The sequence below is a fragment of the Gasterosteus aculeatus genome, chromosome 10 (genome assembly GCF_964276395.1).
Source record: "Gasterosteus aculeatus chromosome 10, fGasAcu3.hap1.1, whole genome shotgun sequence".
Lineage (NCBI taxonomy): Eukaryota > Metazoa > Chordata > Actinopteri > Perciformes > Gasterosteidae > Gasterosteus > Gasterosteus aculeatus.
Genome location: NC_135697.1, coordinates 15,421,241 through 15,449,030, shown reverse-complemented (window position 1 = coordinate 15,449,030; position 27,790 = coordinate 15,421,241). Strand labels below are relative to the sequence as shown.

General features: G+C 49.0%; 2 protein-coding genes across 3 annotated transcripts; one reads left to right on the top strand and one right to left on the bottom strand.

Moving 5' to 3' along the window:
- Positions 1-1,081: 1,081 nt before the first annotated feature.
- On the top strand, positions 1,082-14,603 carry kcng2 (potassium voltage-gated channel, subfamily G, member 2). Its single transcript, XM_078080954.1, has 3 exons — positions 1,082-1,488; positions 4,668-5,613; positions 13,356-14,603. The coding sequence occupies exons 2-3, from the start codon at positions 4,795-4,797 to the stop codon at positions 14,169-14,171; spliced, it is 1,635 nt and encodes a 544-aa protein (XP_077937080.1). The 5' UTR covers positions 1,082-1,488; positions 4,668-4,794; the 3' UTR covers positions 14,172-14,603.
- A 1,882-nt stretch (positions 14,604-16,485) lies between these two features.
- Positions 16,486-27,616, bottom strand: slc66a2 (solute carrier family 66 member 2). Of its 2 annotated transcripts, XM_040188324.2 has the most exons (5): positions 27,341-27,543; positions 27,024-27,157; positions 26,388-26,438; positions 22,290-22,506; positions 16,486-18,260 (listed from the first exon to the last, which is right to left on the bottom strand). In XM_040188324.2, exons 1-5 carry the CDS (start codon positions 27,541-27,543, stop codon positions 18,050-18,052), a joined length of 816 nt encoding a protein of 271 aa, XP_040044258.1. In that variant the 3' UTR covers positions 16,486-18,049. The 2 variants fall into 2 exon arrangements, with proteins under 2 accessions (XP_040044258.1, XP_040044259.1); XM_040188325.2 differs by lacking the exon at positions 26,388-26,438 and having other exon boundaries at positions 27,341-27,616.
- Between the last annotated feature and the right edge of the window lie 174 nt (positions 27,617-27,790).

Below are 27,790 nucleotides of genomic sequence, written 5' to 3'. Positions count from 1 at the left end.
CATCATGACTAGCCTGCGTAAGCTGTTCACCTAATGGATGAAAAGCTAAAATAGCTGTCTGACTCAGACCGGTTAAATTAAATATGATGTTGCACAACAACAAACTTCTGTTTTAATTTTGTCAAATTTGAATTGCGCGGCGCACACGCGCACACACACACACACACACACACACACACACACTGTGCAGCAAGAGCCTGGATGGCAGATTAATAATAATGTCTGTCTGCAGACTAAAGGATCTCTTACCACGAATAAAGTCTGAGGCCCAAACAAAGAGAGGGAGGCGACATCTGGAGGGTTTGCGTTTCACCCGCTCCTTTAAAAAGTCTAATTAGCTCTCACTAAATGTAACGCAACCCTCATTATCAAGTATGTACGGACTTTTCCCGGCAAAGTCATCTCAATAGGTCATTTTTGATTGCAGTAGGACATTTTTCCAATTATCTTCTCACTAGCTGACCTCCTGGAGCCCCCCTCTGGAGACCAATATCTAATGTTTGCTTGGGTGATATTTGTGAACTTTATAACATCATGTCATGTTCTTTTTGCAAAAACAAACATGCAGCTCCAAAAAAAACAAAAAAAAAACACCTCCTGACCTGGATTCTATTTTTAGATCTGGCCAGACATATTTTCATGTCACCACACGTGAAGCCCATGAGATGAATAGATGCAGATAGATAATAAGACTCCAGGTCTCTCATCGGGAGCTCAGCTGACGTCGTGTTGACTGAAAACCAGGAAGACAGAACCACACCTTTGTGTCCGGGGTAGTTGTCTCACTCCCGAGACGCACAGAAACACACGTGTCTCTACGTCCAAATGAATTTAACTACGGTGACGCTGCACATCGTGTCAGAAATGGCAACTTACCAGAACTATTTCTACAAGAGAAACACGGGAAAAGGAGAGGATATATGCAGCGCGTGGTTGGTGTCCTTGGTCGTGTCGTAACAGGGAGCCGCGCCGCGCTGCGCTCTGCGCGCTTTCCCACAGACGCAGTTTGCCATTTGAGCGCAGCGCACCGCGGAGCGCGCGGCTCGGGACGCACCTGGACGGCATCAGGTCCGTCCACGCGCACGCACGCACGCACGCACCTACACACACACACACACACACACACACACACACACACACACACACACGCGCACGCACGCACAGTCTGCTCCGCAACATCTGCCTCGTCGTCAGCGGTGGAGAGCGGCGCAGTCTGAGCGGAGCGCTGGTTGACTCGGACTAACGTGTCCATCTGCCTCTTTTTTGGGGGGGGGGACCGAATCGGTGTCTTTCGGGGGACCCGCGGGGACGTCCGGTGGGTTTAAACTGCGACTTCAAGGAGACGCTGAAACTCCGTGGGGGGGAGGAAAGAAAGAAAGAAAGAAAGAAATTGCGCGCGGATCGCGGCGCGATGTCCCGCGAGGGAAACTTAACGGGATGCTGCGGATCCGAGGAGCCGGCCGGGGGACGAGATCGGCTGCTCACCGGGTGAGTCCGGCCTCCCGGGTTCTCCCCCCTTTCGACAGCACAACAAGACATCTCGATGTTTGTTTTAATGAGACGACAAATGTCCCCCCCAAAAAATGGTCAAATGCGTTGTGGGCCATGCGGAGGGAAACGGAACGGAACCAGCGCGTTTCACACACGTGACTAACTTCTTCCACGTATTGGTAATATCCCACAATTATTCTCAATTACTGCGTCCACAAAGGTGTACGTGTTGTTGAATGGACGCGTGTCCTTCTTGTACTTAATTCATCTTATTATTACATATTGGGCTCACTAACCTTACTTAAACGTAACTCTCCTCACATATTTCATCACATGTTTGTCTTTGTCTCCCAACAATGTCCTTTTGTTTTAACCTTTTGTGGGAGCGTATCCCTGCTGTGCCGCTGCTTCCTTCCTCCAGCAGCCCAAACACGCACCTTTCCACAGCATTGACCATCGACATTCACCTGTCAGCATCTGAGTGCATGACTTTTACCCGACGCACACACGGAGGGGCTGTTTAATCCTCGTGCTTCTTCTCCCCTCTCCCGTTCCTGCATCCATCCTCCAGCCTCTGTGCCGGGATCCTCCACCTGTTGACACGTGGAGATGAATGCGCTCCTTCGCGGTGAATTGGGGCCAAAGCACGGAAGCCCGGCCTCAGTGGCCCCTTGAAACCAGGGAGGACAAACTAACGAGGACAGATCACGTAGGACGTGCACTTCCTCCAATTGGTCCTCCTGCTGGAGGTGAGCTGATGGGGAGGCGGCGCGGCGCCCTTATTGTGTTGCACAGACACGTAATAAGAATGGAAAATAGAGGAGCGGGAGAGCGTCGACGGGCTCTGTGTGTGTTAGTCTGCTGTTTTCTTTTCTTCGTGTTGGGCTGTGATTTCTACACCCCTGCGTCCTGATGCCTGAGCCTCCGCACCACCAAATAGATCCGATCCCTTCCAGCAATTCATTCAGCCCATTGTCTCCTCACACATTTGTTTAATGCAGCTCTTTCACTCCACCGGTTGAGGGGCGACTGGCAGGCTTCAAGCTCAGGTTTAAACTCATTTCAATTGGAAATTGTCGTGCCGGTTTTGGAGGTTTTGAACAGCAGCGCGTGAAAGTGTTGAGTTCTGGTGTCTAATTGGGGAGGCAGATGAGGTTGACGTAGGAACTACTTTCTGTCCGTCATACAGTTCCTCCTTGAAGCTGCTCACAGCAAAGTCTTTAGTAGCAGGTTCAGGATTTCTGCAGAAAGACACTGCTGTTTGGGTTTTTTTCTGCAGATGTTCAGGTATTTTTATCCACACTGCTCTACAAGCCCATTGTCATTACGGCACATTATCTTTGAGAGACTGATATATATATATATATACTCACACCAAAACAAGCTTGATTGATAGATAACACTAAAGGTAAGAAGATATTCTAAAGGTGAGCTGTCCCCTCAGGACTGCAAGTAATATTAAAGGGGTTTTAAAAGAGTTGTCCTTTAAAATGTCCGTCTCCCCGGGGAAGACCCGTGCTTCAGGCCTCTTACGAGGAGGAAGCCCGAGTGGGAAGGCAGACGTCTCCGTCACGCACAAGTTGCACGTTTATTCAAAGTGGCATTTAAAGGGTATTTGCATGAGCGGCAGGTGGTGAAAGAACAAAGCAGAGTTCAAAAGTACACCGCATTTCTTCACCTGCTATCTGGGATGAAAGGAAAGACATGAATCCCCTCCCTCCCCCCTGGGGAAGGAGGCTTGTCTTTTACTGACTCTTCCGTCACGGATTCGGTGTCAGAGACGCCGCCTGCGAGGCGTTCAGGGTCACGGCTCTCTGGCAGAAATCATTTGTGTTGAGGATGAAAGGAAACACAACTTGACATGATTGAATGTACTTCAGTCACCCCGACTAAGGAGCATGAGGGTGATGTGATGTGCTCGGAATGAACGGCAATGTCTCAAATTAGAAAAACGCATTTGTGAATCACTGCGTTGTCGTTAGTGGGAAGGTGCATTTGTTGTCATTGACTTGTTGTCTAAATTGAATACGCTGGCCGTGTATTTGAAAGAAGAATTGACATGCAGTGCACAGAGCAGCCAGTCTTTATGCTAAGCTACGCTAACCATCAATCCTCGATCCTCTCACGTAGCGAGATAAGCAGTGAGGACCCAGCACACTAAACTCCTCGCAGCCCACCCGAGGGCGCAGCTCTTTGCCGAGTCGCTGCTGAGGGTTGGAAAACGATTGGCCTCACAAAAGAGGAGCAAGCTCGGGGGGGTAGCTGAGGGGGGGGGGGGGGGGGACGTGGAGACGTGGACGGGGTCCCAGTCTCGTGCGTTTGTTGTGATGATGTGCCCGTCCCTCCCTACGTCAGCTGCACCGCCGCGGGTCCCCGCTGCAGCCTGTGACATCCAGTGTAACGATAGCCCCCGACGTGTTAAGACGCCGCGGCTTCACGAATGTGACATTGAATCCCAGCACTTCTTTAGGAAGACGTGAAAAGAGGATGTTCACTCAAACGTCTCGGTGTTTGATGAAGAGAGTGATGAGACCGGACCGGGTCAACGGTTGGAGATGGAGTCAAAGACTTGAAAAGCAAACTATTTGGTTACTTAATACTACTAAATACTACTTGGAATCCTAAACTCTGGCTTTTGATGGCATTCCATAATGCGTACAGGCAATAATTAGTCCCAAAAACAGTGAAATCGACATTGTGATGTTCATTCACCAGTTTATTTTGTCTTTAAATTGTCTTATTTCTGAGCCCGGTGTTGCAGAAAAAAAACAGCTCTATTAATTTTTTTTCAGCTTGGGGTTCAGACTGCAACTTGACATCTAGTTGTTTTCTTTGATCTTCCATTGCAATTAAAGTCCGCAGAAGAACACTTTGACTCGCGGCTTGTCTGCAGCATGTGTTTACACTCAGGCGAGAAAGGTAATGAAAAGCAATCGAGTAGGAACTCTGTGGATCACTTTCATAGACTGCTACCTCTCCTCTGTGAGGTCTGCATGTGCTTCACTCTGTTGCCGCTCCGAGTCTTCAAACCACATCCAGTGAAATAAGCGTTTGTAGGCTCGATCGCGCCCAACGAAGAGGCCCAGCTGAACAAACCGACTCTGATCATTTAACCACTAACATATAAACCGAACGTCTCCAAACAAATGAAATACCTGCCCTGTGGTTCCCTGCAGGGACCTGCTGCGTTGCTGAATGGCTGACGAGCTCCCCGGCACCTCACGTACCCTGTGAAGCCCCCCACCTCCCCCGCCTCGGACCCCGCATCGCGCCGGACGGGGTCCCCCGGCGAAGTGGGCCGTGATGTACCAGGAGGTGGCCTTCCTGGCCGGCAGCAGCGAGCACCAGTTCACCCCCTTCCACTTCAAGCCCGTGGAGAACCCGCAGGAGGTCCAAAGCAAGAAGGGGCTGTTCTACAAGCGAGCGCAGCTGCTGCTGCCGCAGCCTCAGCGCCGCCAACAGGACGGGGCCGAGGGCGGCCCGGGCGACGGGGCGGCCATCATCAACGTGGGCGGGATCAAGTACCGCATCCCCTGGTCCACGCTGGAGGAGTTCCCCCTGACCCGGCTGGGCAAGCTGAGCGGCTGCAGCAGCGAGGCCGAGATCATGGACCTGTGCGACGACTACGACGGCAGCCGCAACGAGTACTTCTTCGACCGCAGCCCGTCGGCCTTCCGCACCATCGTCTCCTTCCTGGCGGCGGGGAAGCTGCGGCTGCTGCGGGAGATGTGCGCCCTCTCCTTCCAGGAGGAGCTGCTGTACTGGGGGGTGGAGGAGAACAGCCTGGACTGGTGCTGCCTGCGGAAGCTGCGGCTCCGCCAGGAGGAGTACAAGGAGCTGCAGAGGCTGGAGGAGGAGGAGGAGGCCGAGCTGACCTCGCCGCGGTCCCGCGAGGAGAGCCCGCAGCCCCCGGGGGCCGGGCCGGGGCCGTCGCCGCCCCCGGATGAGGAGGAGGCCCAGGCCGGCGGGGGCTGCATGCGGAGGCTGCGGGACATGGTGGAGAACCCCCACTCGGGCCTGCCGGGGAAGATCTTCGCCTGTCTGTCGGTGGTGTTCGTGGCCATCACGGCGGTGACGCTGTGCGTCAGCACCATGCCGGACCTCAGAGAGGAGGAGGAGAGGGTGAGTGCCGCCTGCGCAGCGCTCCACTCCTTTAATTGCTTTTTTTTTTTTGTTTTGCTCATAATTTCATTTAAAACGATCCAAAAAGTGCCGGCTCGTATCTGGCTGCCCGTATTTCTTTTTTTTCTTCTTTTTTTCGGAATGAACCCCCGACGGTTATTGGATGCGAAATAATTCAGCCCGGCGAAAGCTGCGGCACTCAAATAATTCAGCTGCGACTCAAAAGGGAAGCATCTCCCGCTTTTTAATTTTAAAAGGAAAATGAACAATTTTAGAAAATTGAAAGGAAAAAAAAAAACAGGCTGCAAAGTGATATCAAATGTAATGTTTCCCCCAGAGTGAAGTAAAGCGCTCTCACACACACACACACACACACACACACACACAGAACTATTAACTTAGGGAACCTGGCACTGAGGACCCCTTTTTATTCCCAGCAGCCTCGGGGGTGTCAGTGCTCTACAGCTGCTACAGTGGAATTGAGATTATGTTGATGCAGCGTCCCACATACAGAGTCGTCCTGGTGTTTTTTATGGTGAATCATCGCGCCGAAGACTCAGGGACTCAGAAGCTTCTTTCACTTGAATGGCGGATCATTGCGTCGACTGCTTCTGCAGCTTAAAGGAGCAACACAAGACCCGAGTTGTTGAGTCGTGCAGGCGGTGATTGACAGCGAATACGCAGCACGAGGAGGAAAAAAGGCTCCGTGTTTATTGATACATCTTAAAATGAAGCCTGTCCTGGTTTTGTATCTCAGGTCTCTGTTTTTGCAAAATTCTACAGATATTCTTCCCTGTGTATTTAATTCGACCCGCTTACAAAAATGAATACGAAATGGGATCAACTGAATGTTAAATGAGCTCATTATTGTTATATAACACGATGATTATGCAAATTATAGCCATGCAGTTAAAGGCTTGATTGCCCAAAGCATCTCTGGACCAGCTGACCAGTAAACATATTGGGAGGTTAAAATGGAATGTTCACTTTGACGCTCCATAGATCCTTTCTAACTCTAAATCCTACATGGCATTTTTTTTGGAAAGCTGCACTCCCAACATTCGCTAAAACATTTGACCCTGAACAACCAGAAAAAACAGATTCCTCTAAATTCAACATTTGGGAAAGAACTCAATCCACTTGTTGCTGGATGTTCACCTCGATGGAAGAGAGGTTTTGCTCCCACTCGCTGCGCACGTTGTCTCATTCTGCGACACAAAAAGCATATTTAAGCATATTAAAGCCTACGATGTCTCCCTCCCGAGATCTTTGATGCCCCCCCGCCTGGCCTCTAGAGTATGATTAAAGAAGAGCCGTCAAACACATATCTTCATCACCAGGCGGGGGGGGGGACGTTCATGTCAGCATGAACTGTACAAGCTTCAAAGGGAAAATCTATCAGGAAAACAAAGCGGGTGAAAGCTGAACAAAGAACAACTTAGACATCGTCTCATTTCATCTCCATCAAGTGGCATCGGTCATTACGCGCCTGCATGGAGCCGCCGCTTTGAATCGGAGGAGCCACGGCAGTGATTCAATGTTTCAGAGTCTGGGCGGCTGGAGAAAGGTGTCACCGTGGCACCAATTAACCACCCGGAGGTGTCCTGAAGTACCGAGCCCCACTCGCTCCTCCTGCAAGGGAACGTTAGGTGGTGGCGGTTCATTAGAAGTGAGAAGCCAAAATAAGTGGGCAAACGCTAAAGCCCAGGGGGTTTATGGGTATAATGAGGCGGCTCTGTCATCCTTTGAAAACCTCCCAATGAAGGGAGGCAAACCGCAGCCTGACGCTTATTTTCAAATACCTCGACGGCCACAAACAACGCGCTCCGGCGCAACTAAAAAAACGCTTCCCTAAAAGCGGCGTGAGCGCGAGTTGCTCTGCGTGTGACACAGTAAACGTTCCCCCTGTTTGGTTCCCCGGCAGTTCGAGGTTTGAGTGCGGCGCCGCGGCGTCTCCTCTCCTCGGGGGCCGCGGCGGCGGGAAGAACTCGGCCTTTCGATTTCCGTCTGAAAAACGCGCGTCAGCGCGACGCGAGTGGGCCGGACTTCCTGCTTTGTCTTCGTTCGCGCGGTTGTCAGGCGATGAAGCGTTTCAGCAGCTCAACCCTCGCATTCAGCTCAAATCGGTGAATCGCTTTCGGCTAATTGCCGCGTCTCTTTAGGGGAGGTCCGCCCACTCGCGCTCCCCCATTACAGAACTTATCCCAATATCCATTAGCTTTGATAGCCAAGCAGATCCTCCCCATAGCAATGAAACTAATGAAATGAGCGTTCCCAGTCCGGAATATCAAACGTTGTGTCATTTTAATGTCGCCTGACGTTTGTGAGACTTGGGTTTCGTCTCCACAGTTTGTGCTGAAATGAAGGAAGCAGCGTCCATGAGAAACACACTGGCTGCTACGCCTGAACAAACCGACCGAGTCTACTCAACTAAACGCACGGCACTCATTTATTATTCATTCAAACCTGCAAAAATGAACTTCCTGTGCAGTTTGAGGCATTTCAAATACGCTTTGGACACCACGTACGTCTTTAGGCTTATATGACATGTCGAGGATATAAAGCGGAGGTCTTTTCCGGCCTCCCGGCTCGTCTGTTTGGCGTTCAGCAACTGCTGAGGGAAAAATGAGTCTCTTTAGCTGCTGAGGGCTCCGATGAGTCCACCAGCAGGTTGTCAACGGCGGCGCCGCCTGTGGCGAGGCAGGTGGCGTGCGGACGTTTTTATGAGACAGCACATAAAAGAAGAGCGTATATGAAAATAGAGGCCGAGGTCACCCCGAGGTCACACGCACAGCGGTGTGTTGACTGGTAAATGAGACATCTGACGGACAGAAAACCCGATGTAAAAGATCTGATATGAAAACAATAAAAGGATTAACGTTAAAAAGGACGCATTTGTCTTCACGACAAAAAACGTATCAAGTTTAAAGTAAAGGGCCAAAAAAAACGGTGCTAGCGCGCGAAACTAACAGCATACGGCAAAAAAAGTTTCACGTTTCCATTCGCGGTCACGCCACGATGCTCTCAGTTGTGGATTCCGCCCAAATTAAATTGCACAGCGGGGGGGAAGTAACGCAACCTAAATCCAGGAAGCGTCCATTTTAATGCACTTGAGGAGGGAGTTCGGCCAGAAAAACTGTTTACAAAGATCCTCCTGCAATAAAAAGCACTTAGCCACGCTTTGGACGCTAATGTGGCTCTCAGAGAAGCATTTGGGGGGCTAAGAGGCCTTTCTCCTCCCCTAACACACAAACACACAACCACACAGTACAAAAAAAAGAGCCCATATTGCATTACGCGTTTCACGGCCGCTCTCTGCTCTTTCCGGATGAATAGCGCATTAAACATCTGGCCCGCTGTGTTCACTGTCTTCTTGTCCCATTCGTCTCCGGTGGGAATGCGGATCCAACCTCTCGCGCCGCCTCAGGGCCCGACACACTCCACCTCTGATGAACATCCCATCCGCTTTAAAAGTGCAACCTCACCACGGGGGGGGGGGGGGGGGGGGGGGGGCTGACTTACACCTGAGCGTCTACTACGTTCCACCTTTCACCTGCACGGGCCCCTGAGAGCCTCTACGGGCTGCTGCTTTGCCACCTGCTCCCAAACCCGCTTGAAGGTTAAATAACCGAACGTGTTTCTCCAACCCGCCGGTTTGCTTCCTGTAATTGCTCTTCCCTGCGGAGCAGCAAGCAAACCAGCCGAACAGCCTCTCAACGCATGAGGGGGGGGGGGGGGGGCATCACTGACTTTATCAGAAAACACTTCTCCTGTTACCGTAGAAGCATTTGCATTAGCAAACATTTACACCCGGAGCCGTCCGCCTGCCGTTGACTGATGATACTCAATAATTCAAGTATATTTGAATACGCGTTTTCCCGGTTTAACCACAAAGGAAGCACTTTGCTTGTGTGGCTGTTGAGAATATCGACCGATGAAGCTCCAAGTGTGAGGAAACCGCTGATATCGAATCGGGTCCCAGGAGACTGAAACTCTCTCGTCGTGTCAAATCCATGCGGATGGAAGCCGTTGGTTTCAGCCCGCTTGCCCAGAAATGTGCTCCCGCGAGCCCCTTTTACTGATGACTCCAGCTAGAACACTGTTCATAGCATGCGCTCGCTTTGGGAACGGGGGGGGGGCGGGGGGGGGTCAGAGCTGGAGACGCACCTTTGTCAGGCTGCAGCCATAATTATCGATGGTATTATAGATTGCGTCAGATCAGATGGAACTATAAAGACGCCCACGGGGGAGAACAGGAACATAAATATCTGCTGCTGGTTTTGCAGCCGGAAGAGGACGGTCGGTCTATTCAGCTGCTGCTATTGTAGAAACAATGCGTCCATGTGCAGGCTGTTACCGCAGCAGGTGACCAACAGGTAACGTGCATGCATCACGTTGTGCAAATGAGAGCGCGTCTTCTAAAAGCTGCTTCGTGTTGAAATGAACAAAACATTTCTGCTCCGCAAAGTACAGCGAGCATCTGTCCCAAAGCTCTGGAGCCCTGTCTGAAGAACCACGAGTAATAAATACATATTGACGAGCAACAAAACAGGCTGACGCCGAGATCAATGCCCACGTGTGTGTGTGTGTGTGTGAGTTACAGCAACGTTTTCAGGCCACTGAAATAAATAAATAAGTATCTCTGAAATGCTTTTGATCAGACTCCATGTCGGTGGTGGATTAGATTCCTTCTTCTTGCCAAAGATGTTGTTTTATTAGATGCTTTAAAAAGTTCCAGAGACAGTAATCATGCTTATGTAATTATTACCTCTGGGTTTGAGCGGAATACTTTGTCTGCTAATTATGATTCTGCAAGCTAATCAGACACACAAACACACACACACACACGCACACACACGCACACACAGCAATGCACTGGAGGAAAGTCACAGAGCCACAGTGGGGGAAATAACATGATATAATTTGGTCATTCTGAGAAATGATTGCACTCACAGCACGTCGCTAAGCTATTAACTCAGTGGGAACATCAATCTTATTTGTTATGGTTTGTGCCAATTCACTTGAGTGAGCTTCTATCTGCTCATATTCCCCCCCCCCCTTTGCTCTAATGTCACACACCTCAGTCATTTTAAGGTTGTGCGGGCAGAATTAAGACGAGGGTGCGCTGTGTGAGTGGCACGAGGGCGTCATTCGGGGTTATGAATACATATATATATATATACATATAACTAGGTCACGTGACTATCAACGAAAATTCTATTATGTGTGAAAAACACAATATTTTAAGAAAGCATCAGCATTTGTATGCATTTCGATGGCGTTTCTAGCGAGAAGTATGCGCTATATCTTCATAATCTTCTATCAGAGAATGTAGAAGACCTTCTGTTTATTAGTTTCTAGTGACGTAGTTGCAAAGCGATGTCAATGAACGGGCCGAAATAAAACGTGGTATTCTCATGCTTTTGGGGAGAAAGCGTGAAAATACCACGTTCCACAACGTAGATTTGTGCACAGGTATCACCTCACGTATCCGAATATGGAAATAAAGGAAAGTCACACCCTCCACGGCACGGTGACCTTTCCGACATTGAAATAACGTTACAGTTCCTGCACATCCAAATCCACAAAGAGCCTCAGCTGTAAATGTAAATCGCAATGGTGACGACATTTTCCCGCTAAACATCCCGTCTGCATGTGTCTCATGCAGTGGATACGACGTCCCCACAAGGGACCAGCGTGGCTGTGCAATTTACCACAAGGATTCTCTTCACGTGTAAAACGTTTTTTTTAACATGTGTATTTATACACCGGAAGAGTTCAAACTGAATCCCAGTGAGGTGGATGAATAAATTAAGAGCCCGCTCGTGCCCCCGTCGCCCCCCCGACAGAGAGCGATACAAATACGCTGGTCGACGTACGAGGCGGCGGCAGACGGGAACAGGCCCGCAGGCCCGTGAAAGCCAACGGGCCCCGCGAGGAGTTGGACACGGGCTCGTTTATTGGTCCTGGCTGGATGTGGGCTCATTGTTCTGGACGTGGAATGGACGGCGTGCGGGTTGGAGGGAGGCCTCAGAGGTGGATCGATGACAGAAAATAGGCCAGTTATTTGGCAGCGGAATGAAAGAGCCGTTACTGAATATATTTCTATCGCACAAATGACTGTCGCCTCTATAATCCATCCAAATGTTTTTGGCATTTTCGAAATGGGAGAATAAAAACGAGACAAACATCTGAGCTCTTATGCCTCACAGTTACTTTGTCATTTCCCACTTCTAAGTGAGGACACATATGCTTGGATCTATGCTGTGCTAAGGACAGAACTTATCGGTCATTTTAACTCAGTGGAGACTCTATATCATAAACTTATATTCTATATGTTTCTACCCCTTAGCAAGCCGACCAAACCGAAGCTGTGCGCTGCAGGCGGATCGGAACGAGCCTCCAGTAAATCTGCAGAAACGCAGCCAACAACGCACGTTTCCGTGCAGCCAAATGCACGTCGGCGTGTTAATAAATTGTGATTCTGTCCGACGGCTCAAGGAAAGGCCGCTCCAGGCCTGCAGGTTTCCGTCACAGAGTTCAAGTTCAATCGGCTCTGAATGTTTTGCTTGCATTACGCGTTTCAAGAAATCCTCGTCCACGTCGGTTCGTTTCTAATCGTTAATAACGGCCTTTAATTTCACTTTGAAACCGGTGTGGTGAGACTTAAAACATCTCCCGTCATCGACGGGCTGTGAGGGGAAAGGCGTCTCTGTTTTACTCTGAAGGACATCGTGCTGCATAAATCAATCCCACTTCTGATCACCGTGACGACTTTTCCAAACTCCACCGTTAATTGCTGCCGGCGCGTGAAAAGCTGCAACTCCAGATGTGCCGATCAGTGACGTGCGGGGGGGGGGGGGCTTCCTTCCTCGAGTCAGTCAGTTGGAATGACGTCTCCGTGTTCATTGAGCAGAGGCAGATTTCGGGGGCTTTTGCATTCCCCCCTTGGAGCTGAACTTTAAAAACCCAGCGTGCGCGTTAGAGACCCCGTCGGCTCGCTGACGTCATCGCGTGCACGGCAGGGAACTCAGTCCCATGTTCCATATCTACTTCTCTGGATTATATAACATTTCAAAGAGATTTTAAAGGGTTTTTCAGATTCTAATTAATCCACAAATAATTCATTGAGTGTTGTAATTAATAACACTTAATTAAATGCAGAAATATGAAAAGCACACACTTTATTTTCTGGGTTCTCCGTGCGGGGGGGGGGGGGGGGGGTGGGGGGGGGGCTTTGACTTAATAACCATGTGATCTCTTATAATTATACCCTACAATATTTATGAGTCTTATTTCAGCGTCTTGATAAAACAAAGTATTATCGTCTGAAAAGAGGAGAATATTTCAGCCGTGGTGGCGGAAAAAGGTCCATTACTGATGTACTGATGCTCGGCTCTCGCTCGCTGGGGTTTGACGCGCGAGTCGGCCGCGTTTTTTTTACTAAACGAGGCAACGCGGAGCCTCCGTTTCTTTACGCCTCATCAATCTTTCAGCTCCGTTTCTCTTTGCTCGTGTTCGGCCTCACCTTCCTTGTCGCGAGATCAAACGATCCCCAACGCGTCAGCCGGCGAACCCACCAGTCCGACAGCAGGGCTTTGAAATTCTCCCCGCTGACTTCAGGCGCCTCGTCTGAAGCGCCATCCACCTCTGAGCGGGGTGGGGGGTGGGTGGGTGGTGTTTGCTGCTGCTTTGCAAACGTAACGTCTTTCCCCCCCCCCCCCCCCCCCCCCCCTCTGCAGGGCGAGTGCTCCCAGAGGTGCTACAACATCTTTGTCCTGGAGACGGTGTGCGTGGCCTGGTTCTCCCTGGAGTTCACGCTGCGCTTCATCCAGACGCAGAGCAAGTGCGCCTTCCTGCGCACGCCCCTCAACGTCATCGACGTGGTGGCCATCCTGCCCTACTACGTCACCCTCATCGTGGACTCCCTGTCCGTTGGGGGGAAGCCCGCGGGCTCCGGGAACAACTACCTGGAGAAGGTGGGCCTGGTCCTCCGGGTGCTGCGGGCGCTGCGGATCTTCTACGTGATGAGGCTGGCGCGCCACTCGCTGGGCCTGCAGACGCTCGGGCTGACGGTGAGGAGGTGCACGCGCGAGTTCGGCCTGCTGCTGCTCTTCCTCTGCGTCGCCATGGCCCTCTTCTCGCCGCTGGTGTTCCTGGCGGAGAGCGAGCTGGGCGCCAAGCAGGAGTTCACCAGCATCCCCGGCAGCTACTGGTGGGCCGTCATCTCCATGACGACGGTGGGCTACGGCGACATGGTGCCCCGCAGCATCCCCGGCCAGGTGGTGGCGCTCAGCAGCATCCTGAGCGGCATCCTCCTCATGGCCTTCCCCGTCACGTCCATCTTTCACACCTTCTCCCGCTCCTACCTGGAGCTGAAGGAGGAGCACATCCGGGCGCTGAGGCAGAAGCCGGACTCGCAGGACAGCACCAAGTCCCAGAACAGCGAGGACTCCCAGGAGACGGACAGCTACCACGGCGTCGCGGAGGCCGCCGCCTCGTCCATGCGGCGGAGGAGGTCCATGGCCGCTCGCAGGGCGGCTGAGGTTACGGCGTGAGCAGCACACCTCGGCTAAACATCTCAAGTGGAGTTTTTTTCCCGTAGTAGTTTATTAATGACGTGCGACGCCGTCTCCCGTATTGCATATGACAAACCAAATGACTTTGCTGTAGGAGGTACACACATGCACACGATGATGTCAGCGCATTCATTCGCATTGAAGCGGTGCTCATCGATCTACAGCACAACGCGATGGACGATTTATCGGTCAATGGGCTTTGCACGCACGCTGCTGTCGGCATTAAACATCTGGTTTTCGTTGCCGGTTCTTCAAAGGAACAGTGTGAGTTTTAGTTGCTGCGTTTGTCTCGTACGTCCAAAGGGAATCTGCTATTGATCCTCCTGAAGCTTTGTGTTGCATCATCATCATCATCATCATCCGGTCAAACTATCACATGTTCTGTAGAAATAAAGAAATGAATATTCATATATATTACCAGATTTCCTTGAATATTGTCTGGCAGCAGTCAGGATACTCTGAAAGAATGTGGCTTCTTCTGTGGAAAACTAATTATTTTTGTCTCTTTGACCGATCCTGAAACCAAATCTAAAAGGTTTGCATGTTTCACTGGTTTTAACCCCCAAAGATCCAATTAAACAACAGTGAAGAACATTGTTAGAATGATTGAAGCGAAGCACACTTATAGGGATGTGAAGTCACAGTAGGATTTTGGTCACTGATACAGCAGCACATGTCTAAACATATTTATAATAATTACTAATTCTAATAATAATATTCCCCGGCTTAAAACATGTCCCCACACGATTGGAAATAACGCTGTTTGGGGATCGAGTGACTTCTTTTGTAGTGACATGAAAAAAACATTTCCCCAAATTATTGTGCGGTTGGAATCTTCAAAGTGCAGTTTAGTTTTTGATGTTTTCGATGTGCCAAACAGGGTGTAAGGACACATTTAATCTGCTTACTGTGAATCACACTGAATTGTCCAACACCAGGGAAATATTACTGTCTTTAAACTATTATCTCTGCAGTATTGCTTTGAATATGAGACATCATTTGAACGGAAAGCCATCTGAAATGGATTTGTGCTCCGCGTCATGAATCCGTAGCCTGAGGAACTTCTTTTTGACAAATAAAGATCATATTGAACACAGTCCAACGTGAAGTGGCTTTAATGTAACAATTTATTATACAAAAGGACTTTGAACCTCTTAAATATTTTTTCCTACATTTACTTGAAATTTAATTGAAAATACATTTATTCTGTTAATTCATATTTGGACTTTCTATGACGTCTTATACGACATACTGTACAATGAGTGTACTACTGTTAGTTTTATGTCAAACCACAGTATGCGTTGTAATGATGTTCTAGGACTAAAGCTCGACTTAATATTCTAAACTCTGACTTTTTATGAAATACTTTAATGATGTATTGTATGACTTATTGTCATTTTAAATTCTTTATGAAATCATTATAGCATGTTATAATTGATAAAATACTATTATAGGCCACACTGATATTCTTTCAAGCGCTTAATACTCACTATGACACTTCTATGATCATATTTTCATTACACGTTATGCTATTTGATATATATTTTATTACATAGAATACTATGATTTGTATAGTATTAATGATAAATATTAATAATAAACTGCAAAATTATAACACTATGACTTGTGATTTCATGATGACATTCAAAATGACTAATACTAGTATTAGACTTTACTAGCTTTTCATGATATTTTTCAACATAATATTATACTGTGACTTGTCAGCATTTTCGACATACTATGCCTTTTCTACTAGGACGTTTTTTGGACATTGTACTATACATTTTGTATGATACCATAGTTATAATTACTAGACTTCTTTCTATAAAGTTTGATTTCATATACAATGCTTTGTTAGTCATCATATAATGCTAATAATGTTTATTTGACACACTATGCGGTTACTTAAAAGCGTTCATGTATACTTTGGCTTTTATGACATTTAGGCAAATTAACAGGCAAACATCTTGAATCAACATAAACGTGAACCTATGCGCGACTAGTGAGACACATCTGCAGTAGAAGAGACGGCCTCGATTAACGGGAACTGTAACCTGCTTTAAAAAGAAAACATGAATCTGCATCTGCTTTTAGAAAAATGCTCTTTTCAAATCCTCCTCACATCTACTAGCCGAGCACCAGCGTGGCGTTCTGCGTGAGCGCATTGCAACGCGTTGGTTTCAGACGGCACAGGACCGAAGACGCACGTCCTCTGGTTAGCTTGTCCTTCTTTTGACTTTTTTGACTCTTTTGACAATTGATGTCTGCAGGCCCGACCCAAACCAAACACAAATCCCTCCACGTCCTCTTTATTGTGCGTCAGTCAGTTGGACTCTGGACCGAACATGTGGTTGGAACAGATGGTGATGGGTGTAACTATAGTAACGGGCGAATGGCAGTTCACCAAACATTGTAACGTGGTAAAAATGGCATAAAAAGTGAACATACAAATATTGGCTGCACAGATAAGACGACGCGTAACACGGACGTTAATATGAGATAATACGTCTTGTGGGAAGATCACATGATACAAAGCAAATACATCGGAAACGAAAGTTTGAAGTGAAAAGGTCATTTTGATCCCGATTGTCAGGTATCAACACAAGTCAAGCCCCCACAGCGTGAATAAGCAGCAAGTGCACATCATCTTACACTGAGATGTATAGAAAAGGATAAATAAATAGGGTGACTAAGCAGTTAGACACAAAAGGTGCACACCCTCAACTCACCAAGTTGACACCACATGTTGCATTTTGTATATTTGAGAGCGAGGACGTAATTATTCGTCCCGGCCTCTGGAACAAAAGGGAAGTTACATATCTTCAGGCTGAGGACAGAATCCCCCCCAGAGAGAGATTACAAGTACGATAACACACTTCGCTGTGTGGCTGCTTTTCCCCTCCCAACAGGAAATTAATGTCTTGAGACCAAATGACGAGTACCTGCCAAAAGGAGCAGCACGCGGTGATGTGGAGGCCCGAGAGGGGATAACAGACGGTTATTGGCTTTTCGATAATAATAAACTTGAGACGTTTTGCTGAACAAGTCCATCTGTAAAAACTGTACTGTAGCATCATTTGGCTGTAGCCTCGATTGGCAACGAATCGCTGTATTCAAGTTATTTCTGATGGTAACATTGTCCTAAAATCACTTTGGACTAAAAGCACATCCACTCCTTTGGCATTTTGTAAACTTGTGGAATGAAAATGCAGAATGTCCGTAACAGCTCGAGTACAGAACCGCCGTACGCAGCCTGACGCTTCAAAGGCCGATTAGCTCATCGCTGCGTTTCCACCGAGGCCAAACGTGTCGGATCCTTTTTTTCCTTTTTAAGAAGCAACTTTGAAGCCTCGGGGATGTTTGTCTTCTTCTGGTGCTCTGATTGTAGTTTCTTACAATTGGTTTCCTTTTGTTAACGAAGGAGATTGATGTCGCCCCCTCCCCCCCTCCCATAACCCCATAACCCCGCTGCTGGGAAAACAACAAAAAAAATTCCATTTTGTGCTTCCGGTAACGTTGTGCAACATCATCCGGATTGGTTCGTGCATGCGTGTCGCTGTTAACGCCACGTCTGAATGTGTGTGTGTGTGTGTGTGATTTAAGGCAGAAGGTCCGTGCAGCAACAGTCAGACACACACACCTGCAGAGAGTCACTTCATGTGTTCATTCATGTGCATTAAAGCCTCCACATGCACCGGTGGATTCGAGGGTACATTATTCCACCACGCAAGCACACTGCCTCAAGTGTGTGTGCGTCCGTGCCTTATTTATATAAGTGTGTGTGTGTGTCATCTTGCTTTGGCGCTCGTGTGTGTTTATAGACGTCCGCAGCGCCTCTGCAAACGCCACAGAGGATCTCAGAGAGCTTTGGCGCTGGTGGTGTGGGAGACGGTGTGGGACGCCGGCTTCTGCGGGTAGCGGCTGTAGTAATACACCTGGAACAGGATGGTGAAGTCCACCAGCACCTGCAGCAGCCCACACGTCCAGAACTGCACCGGGGCCTGCGTGAGCAGGAAGTAGCCCGTTTTAAAGGTGTCGCCGCTGGTCCACATCAGCACCATCTTGATGCTGGAGACAGAGAGAGAGACACGAGGGACGATCACGGTTCGAGTTCAGCTTTACTTAAAGAACTGATGGTTCTCTCAACGACCAGAGGAAAATACCTCTATTGGAACTGTGAATAGCTGCTGCCGCTAACGACGTCCTGTTTAGTTAAATAATGTAATTAATGTGCCTCATTAGCCTCTAGTTTATTGATATATTGGGATTGTTGTCGTTTTAACGACAAGGTAACTAGCTACATTTTTGAAAAAAATACTTAAATGGATAGAAATGAACAATAAAGCTCAACGATAACTCAATACAAAAAGGTATACATTTTGTAATAGTTGATTTATAATAATTGTAATTCTTCACAAATTGCATAAACATTTCCACATCTTCTCTTTAATGCTTCCTCAATAGACACAAAAGCACCGGTAAAGAGAAGAGGAAAAGGAGACAGCTCAAGAAAAGAAAAGAAAAGCTAATTTGCCACAAAAACAACGATGGGAAACTAAAAGGATGAATATTCTCATATCAAATATCCTCATTAACTCGACATCCTGTGGCAAGTTTCTAAATACAACTGGCAGTGTTTCCGGTACACAACGAGCCGACGGCCCACGAGACCCTCGATGGAAGCAGTGAGCTGAGGTCTCATCACGGTGGTACTAGAAGGTAGAAGTTCCTTTCAGCACGAGCTCGGCCCTCTCGCTCGCTAATGAGGAACGAGGGGAGCAGAACGAAACCGGGAGGAACCGCGTCCCTCCCCCAGGTCCAAGCACAGAACTGTCTCTGCTCGTAGGGAAACACACACACACACACACACACACACACCGACAGAATGAAGTCAAGTCCACTCAAAGTCCTTAACAGCTTTTTCCACACCAGTTTGTAACAGCGTCGACACACATCTCCACCGCGCTGTGCTGTTTTTGTAAACTTTGGGGTTTTTTTATGCTTGAGTCAGCTTTACGTGATAGAAGGACTAAGCACACACACACACACACACACGCTTCAGAGGCAACCTGCCTACAAACACATCGGCCGAGACATTTTAAAACGTGGTCGGTCAGCACTGTTGGAACGAGCTTTGTAGAGAAACATTGTTCGCTGGCACGGAGACACGTGCAGCCTAAACGTGTGCACAACGCACAGCGGTTATGACCACGGCGACCAGCGACGTCTAGCGAGCGAAGCCCGTGTGAGCGCCGCGCTGGGAGACGTGCACGCCTGTACGTACTCCGTACGCGTCTCTGCGTTTACCTTTGAAGGTGTGAACAGATGGACCCTCGTTTCACTTCGGGGCTCTAAAAGGCGTGCGTGTGCTGCAGAGCCAGAAGGGGGAGCAACGTTTTTTTGTCAAAGACGACCTGGAGAAAACCGACCGTGTGGAAGTCGCTTTGTTTATTTACTCCCGATGTTTGCGGAGGTCTCACTCCATGAATCAGAGGCCATCTGCGCGTCCTTATAGTCCGCCAATGACGGCTTGTAGAAGTGGTCATATTAAGCATTTCTTCCAACAAAAGCTCTTCAATCTGATTCGTCCTCTCGCAAAAAAGCTTTGTTTTAATAACCGGAAATGTCCGTAAAGGATGCAGTTAGCAGACCAATCACAGCCTTGCAAGGGGCCCTTGCGTGTCCCTTGCATTTACCTCTTTACCCTGTCTGTTTTTCCTGCAGCTTCTCCTCGGCCCCTTTTCGTCTGCAAGGACAATTTGTGCAAACCTTGCGCTTCCTTCCTCTCACTTCTGTTTACCGGCTCTTTCCCTGCAGCATCTCTGGATGTCTCCGCTCGCCTCCATTCATCTTCCCACCAGCTCCTTCGCCTCCCTGCATCTGTTTGCAGGTATACTCCCCCCCCCCCCCCCCCCCCCCACCATCCTCCTCCTGTCCTCACACTTTTCTCTTCCAGTAAGGACCTTGTTAGCTCTGTGGGGAGAAACCTTCCGGTCGCACGCTTTTCCTTCCTCGCTCCTCGGCGGATGCTGTCTGAGTTCTACGACGTAAACCTGCAGGTAATGATGCGAGAGGCTGGATTCACCTTCTCGGTAACGAGCAGGAAGCCCGCTGCTGCCGGCTTTGTTTGCGCTGCTTCGGCTACGTACGGGAGACGCCTCGAGGGCCGAGGTTTATGTTTGGGCTGTTTTAAGACGAGATGAATGGTTTGGCAAAGAACTCAAGCTTTTGTTCTTGGTCTTTACTCGTTTTCCTTCAAGTTAAAGTGTGCAGCGGGTTAAAGCCGTTACAAGGCTCTGGGGCGCTTTGCGGAGCTCGCCGTCCTTTGAAGGCAGCAGCCGGCGGTCTAGAGGTCCCACCGTCCTGTTTTAAGTGTCTGGGAGTGTTTTTTGGTTTTGTTTAACGACGTGCTGTTAACCATCAGCGGGAACCTCTGGCTCTCCAACCTGGGGACCATCGAATAACCGGCACAGACCTGACGGCTATTAACACAGAAGCGTGTCGCGCACTCAGAGATGTGGCCTGATGTCCCCCCTTAAATATCTGCCTGAGGATTTACACGGGTTACAAGTCCAACTTTAGCTTCTTTAGCTTTTTCCACACGTGCGTCCTGAATGGGATCGGAGGCGCTGGACTGGTTGAATAAAATGATGATCAGGACGGAGTCCCGTTTGTTATGCAGAAAGAATACTTAACGGTACGTTGGGTACAGTACACACAGACTTGGGCTCCAGTTACAGCAAAAGGCAAACCGTCCAAAGAGCGAAACCTTGAACGGCGTGCGGAGGGAATGTAACCTAGCAACAGCCCTCCAGACCCAACAGGCTCCGAACGGAGGGACGGGCGCAAACAATGAAGTCAACTGGAATGACGATGTCCTCGTGCTCCAGCGCCGCCTGCTGATTGGTCAAATATGTTGCTGGTTAAGACATAAGAGGAGAAAAGAAGAGTCCGTTTCAGACTGATGTTGGACTGTTTTAGAACTCATTTGGCTGAATATCATAAGTTACAATTTGCGGCGCACAACAATATTTTATCTATTTTATCACAGCGTGCATAATATGTATGTGTTCATATCTCACCACGTGTACCATAAGATCACAATATTGTAGGTGTTTTCCTACTGGAATCAACATGACTAATTAATTCAATTAAAATTCAAATGTCAATGTTACAAATGAAGTTTGGAAGCGGTCACTTATTCGGTTAAAAGCTCCCACATTTTGGATTGAACTTGTTTAGCAGAGGATCATTTAGAAAATCGAAGCGCTTTCCGAACGTTCCCGCTCACGGGGGAGCTGCGGGTCAGGAGCAGATCGCTGGGTTGTTCCTACGCTTCGGTTTGACAGCAGAAAACTGAATAAAAGAATTCTGAATAAAAGAGCTGTTTTAAAAGAGCTCAATGAAACACGAACTGCAGAATAAATAAAAGCGGGTCGCAGAGGGAAGGGAGAGCCCAGCGTGGGGGCGGTCGTGGCCGGTTTAGTGGAGGGGCAGCTCTGCTGGAGCTCCGTTATCTGTCTGCTGCAGAGGGGGGGGGGGGGGTCTGCAGGAAGGGGCTCTGCTCTGGAGGCAGAACGTACGCAGCCAGAAAGCTTTTCATCAGGACTGCGTGCGTCCAACTCACAAGTCTTTCAGCTCGTTATCAGCTCGATCGTTCGGGGTTCTTTGTTAATTCATTCTTTCCAGGGGCTCCAGTACCATTTAAAAAGAGCTGTTTTGCCGCGACACAGAATGCGTTTTAAACCGTACCCAGCTTTGACTAATCTTACATCAGCGCCTTTGATTACAGCCTGTGGTTTGATACAAATCAACATTAATGAGCTAAAACGATACATTAGCAGAAGATACAGAAGACAGAATAGCTCGTTATCACATTGACTTTCGGAGGGTTAATCGTCATGTCAGCATAATAAATGGCCGCCAGGATCCAGGTCCTTCGTACTGCTGGTTCGACAGGTGCCAGAAAGACCCAATGAGCAGTTAATATGCACATGGATCATCACAACATAACCTGGAGCCATTCCTCCGAAGCATGAGGTCCAGCACAGCGCCGCCTCACCGACGCAAGTGTTCTCGCCCCCCCCGGCTCCGTACCTCATGCCCTCCGTGCACTTGTTCTGGTAGTTGCGGTAGAGCTGCGGCGTGCCCAGCATGGCCTCGGTGAAGACGGCCAGGAAGCCCAGGCTCTCCACGAACAGCGCCGAGTCCAGGAAGAGGTAGGTGACGTAGGCCGCCGTCAGCGTGAAGGCCAGCACGCACTGCATGTAGTCCAGGAAGCGGCTCCACAGCCAGAAGTAGCTCCAGTCGAAGTCTGGAGACGTGCACAGCAAATGAGACCTCAGAAATGGATTCTTTTTTTTTTAAAGCACCACCAGCTCATGGGAGCCATTACTGCTCAATTGATGTGCTCAGGTCCTGTAGAAACAAGGTAAAGCAAAGGAAATACTAAACAGAGACATGAAACAGAAACGTTGCTCCTGGTGGAGAAGAACAATCGCCTTTTCAGACACAAAAGGGTTTCGTTCCAATGGCACTTTTGGGGAGAAAACAAAGTGTAGCTGAAGGGCTGAGGTTGCTGCTAAACAGGAGATGTGTATTCTGTGGCAAAGTATTCTTAAAAAGGGGTGCAGAGCTTTAAGATACGAGTTATTGAAGGATTGTGATGTGAAATGCAGGATCTAGTCAGCCTCCACGGTGTTTTCCACACGGCAGTAATGGGCTGCTCGGCAATCGGGACACTGACGGATGATTAACACTCGTTTTACTCCCTCCAAGGAAATGATTAAATAGTGATTCTGAGCACAAAAACAAGGGCTTCCTGTAACAAGCAACACGGCCGAGGGTTCAGAGATGCCTTAACCGGCGCTGACGAGCCAACGGCTACAATAAACCACGTCAGACACCACGGGCTCAAATAGTTTAGCTGAAGAAAATCCCATTTAACACGTCTTCACAGTGTGAAATATGCAAAACGAGGCCCGACGAGCTGCTGGTGTCGCGTGCGAGCGAAAGAGTTTATCATGAAAATCTAAAATCGTGGACGAACGGCGAATTTGTTTCTTCACTGCTGCAACGTGAACGAGACTTCCCCAACAAATGGAGCCTCTCCGTTTAAACGCGGCTCTCTGGGGCGACGAGGCAGGTCTGAGCGCTCCGCAGTGCACAAACCGTCGGGAATAAAGTCAGGAGAGAATCACGCGGCCGCACCAACAAGCACGCTTTTCATCCAGGCTTGATGAGATCACAAGCGATGACATTTCAGATTTAATTAAATATTGTTTCATTAGGATCTCAACCGGCCGAGCGTGACATTTAGATGGTATTTCTGCCAATAATGGCGCCGATTCAGATTGTTCCTTTCCGCCGCACCACTTCAGCGATTCCGGTAAATGTAATCGAATGAATTCCAGTCAGGTCCCGGCCTTCTGACCCCTCTCGGCCCCCCCACGCCCCACGCCGAGGAGGAGAACGCAAACCCCTGGCGCCATGGTGCTTCGGTTCTGGAGCCGCGCAGACAGAGGGCCGTTAATCTGGGCGCTGCAGGTGAACGACCACCCGCCGCTTCGATACTTAACGCCGTCTCGTGAAGAGCGCTGAAAGAGCGCCTGGCTTGTGAGGTCAGAGTGACCTTTGACCAACGCATTCCGATCACGCCATCTTTGAGGGGAAGTGGATGTTCGTTTTTAGACATTTTAAAAGGCCGACAGACCTGAAAACAAAACGCGGAGCGCAACGCGGCGGCAGAGAGACGCAGCTAAAATGAGCAACGCGCTTAGTTGCAGCGGCACTTTTGATGTAGGACGTCAGCTTGTTCGACGCGTGTCGTAGTGAAGTGCGGGCCTGGTCTCATGCTTTAGTGATCACCCTCCCTCATGCCGCCGCCAAGTCCTGGGTGTCGGCACTCTGAGGATGCGTGCGAATCCGACAGCGAGTCTGAGCACGCGGATCTTGTAGGCGGATGTCGGCGTGTCACGCTATTCCACACAGCCGCCTCCTCCTTAAATCCCGGTGCTGTGCTGCAGCGTCGCTGTGTGGAAACAGACACAACACCCAACCCCCCCCCCCGCTGTGGCCAAACGTCTTGTGCACAGCGCGGCCTGAAGTCACACCGTTTAGCGACCGTTTCCTGCCGGCCTTCGCTCCGCCCCTGGAAAAAGTCTTGGGGTGTGTAGTTGAAATAATGTCACGAGATTTTGAACGAGCTTCATTCTCCCAAATGTTCACGATGACTCCGCTGCCGAGCCGAAGCAAAGGGACTTCAGTGAGGCTGAATGCTTCACCTGCACCTACAGGATAAGAGGGTTTCATTCCACACCGCGGGACCAGAGCCACGAGCTTCTCTACGGAACAATCCATCATTGTGACATCAACCAAGATAGCTGTGGCTTCATGAACGATAGCGCAGGGACGGGGAATCAAGAGTTGTCAAATCAGGCAAATACTGTGGCGAACTCGAGTGTTTTCTCAAGATTTCACAAATGTTATTGCGGGAACGCAAGAGCAGATCTTTCACTCAATCCCACCCCCCGCAGTGCGCCCGGCTACCCAGACGTCCTGACTGGAACCAATTCAAAGATTTCCGTTCACAGAGCTGATGGAGGGCCCTGAATTGCGCGCACAGAGAGGCCGGTCTGATGACGCGGAGTCATTCATGTGCGCCTAAACAAACTCCACCAGGGTTTTCTTTCCCTTCTGGCGGCTCTCTGGAGAGAACTCAAGTTACAAGAGAAGTTTGGCACCCCGTAGACAAGAGTGAGACGTAACATTTTACCTCCACCTGAGCGATCGACTCTTTTAATCTCCTAAAAGGGTCCCAGAAGGAAGCCTTCCGTATAAAATTGATCGGAGCGGCTGTGACACCAGGATTTACCCAAACGGTGCCCAACGCGGACGGCGGGTTTGAGGCAGCATGACTGTTCCTCTCCAAAGTGCTCTGACAGACACATGCACGACAACACGGAGGAGTCTCTGCTGAGCTCCTCGTGCTGCTAGTGAGGCACCATGCTGCCATCTAGTGGCCGCAGCACCAACAACACACACTATGTACTCCGGTCTTATACACCTAGAACTGTACAATACATCAACATGCTCCACATGTTCATACAAACAGGAACATATTCTAAAAGAGACTAGATCCACGTGATGCATTGCGGGACAGTAGCAGGGCATTAACTGTTGTTTTTAGGGTTTGTAGTTAAATGAGCGGCGCTGCATTTTAAAAATCACACCGCTGACACTCTGCAAATAAAAAGCAGCAAAATGAGTAAAAGCAAAAACACTTTACAAAAAGCAATTTAGTTGCTTTGGGATATTCAAGTATTTTGGGCTCCAGTGAGAGTTTCTAGCAGCAGACAACCATGGAAGTTAATGGCTTAGACCTTAGAGGAATCATAAATACCAAGCTCATTATTTTAATAAATTACTTGGTTTTGTTGAAAATAAGAAAAATGTAGAATATCACCAGCCGCGCCATTAAATTAAGCACCCGTCCTTTTAGGTTTGAAACTCATTATCTTCTCAGTGAGCTTGATAAAGCAAGATAAAAATCATAAACCAAATATGGATAAATTAAGCAGACGCCAGCAGCTTTTCACCCGAGTGATTCTCTGACTCATAATGAAAAAGGGGCGTTGTGCTGACACCAAGTGTAGTTCAAAGAAACCTTTCCAAAAGGCTGTTAGAAGACATCAATTTGCATTAATCAGCCATTAAACATATACTTACGGTTCACATGTAAGTGCTAAAAATAGATCAAAATGAGCATGCATCGATTACGGTGCCATTTAACACAGCAAACACATTTGGTTCGAGAGCAAATATCACACAATCATCTCGAAACTGCAAAAACGGGAAGCGTAACGTTAGAAAAACGACAGGATGTCAGTAAAAAGCCTCAGCGTGTCAATCGTCAGTACATGCCTTCCAAATTCAAGCACAACAACAACATGCACAAAAGGGTTTTGTTTTAGATTACATTCAGGTTTTGGAATGAAAGCTGGTCCTTCATTGGTACCCAGGGTTTGGGGAGGGTCACATGCATTGGAAGCATCACAGCGGCGGCTTCAATGGACGACCAGAACTGCACTAATGGGGTTAGTCATGTGTCCCGAGGGTCGTCATGCACACACAAATGGAGAGGCGGATGAACTACAAGTGATGTTTCACGGCAGACGCGGTAAGTTGTGTACGTACCCAGAAAGAGCCTCTTAAGGATTCTGATCTCCTCGTCCTTATTGTCTGTCGCTACGGCCGGAAAACAATGAAGAAATACAAAATAGACAGCACCATGAAATAAATAATCCATCACTCGGTGCGGTTTTTAGGGGGGGAAATAGATACTCACTTCCTGCCGAAAGCTTAGGGTTGAGTATTAGGCGGAATCCAACGATACAATACGCGTCATTCCGCTGAAAATATTTCTATTTGGAGACATACTACCATCTAAAATCTTAATTTATTATTTTCTGATCCTACACGTGGCAAAGTTAAACCTGCTTCAACAAGTGTTGAAGCAGGTTTAACAGGTTTATTCAGACACAAACAAACAAAAAAAAGCTGTCTAAGGAGCAGCCCGCTGGTCACTCACACCGGGCGGGGGGGAGAACTGCTCAAACGCTCTGATAACAACCACTCAGGCGTATTTACGTCTCTGCGGAACACCCACCCACGCACGCCAGCCTGCGCACATCCACTCTCACACACAAGCGCATCTCCATCACGCACCCGCAGCCCCTCGCTCTCAGATGCGCACTTTCATGCACATGACATTTGAAACCACACACACACTTTTGCACTGTAGTGCGGCCGAGGGGGGGAAGCGATCCTGACCTACGAAGGAGCGCCTCTTGGTGTTCAGGTCGGAGGCCACGCGTACGTCAGTGCACAGGTTCAGCATGATGAGCATGGTGGCGATCATGATGATGCTCTGCCACAGCAGCAGGGTCTCGAAGTAGCGGCCAAATCTGATGGGAGAGAGAAAATTGCATTTGAACAAAATGGGGTAACTTACTGACACGTAGGAGAAAATCACAAGGCATTCTTGATGAAACTATGGAGCTTCAGCAGCAGCCGCCGCCTTTTGTGCAATTGTAAATTAATGTATTTTTTCTCATGCAAAAAACATCCAAGTTGGAGGAGGTCGTTACCTGAAGAGTATCCGCAGGATGTTCGCCACCAGGAGAACCAGGCACACGTACGTGGAGAAGCCCTCTGCATTCTGAGTCCGGCGGATGTCTCTGTACTGGGGGATGTAGGGCACCACCCCGCCGAACACCATGGCGCCGGCGGCCACCCACGACACCAGGCTGTGGAACGCGGACACGACCTGATCGAACACCTCATCTTCCATGTTCGGTCCGAAGGCGCTGGGCCAGGAGTTGTGAAGTGACGTCACCTCCGCTACGCGGCGTTGATACTCCTCGGGTTGCCTGGGGTGACGTTTTTTTTTTTTACGCGTAACTTAGTCCGTACGCGTGTCGAGAGGGAGCTGCTGCCACGCCATCACACGCCGACGTACAATCTGAGAACAACAGTCGTCGACGCGACACAACAACGCTCACCAACGGCGGCGGCGGTGGTTTCCAGTGGGAGCTAAC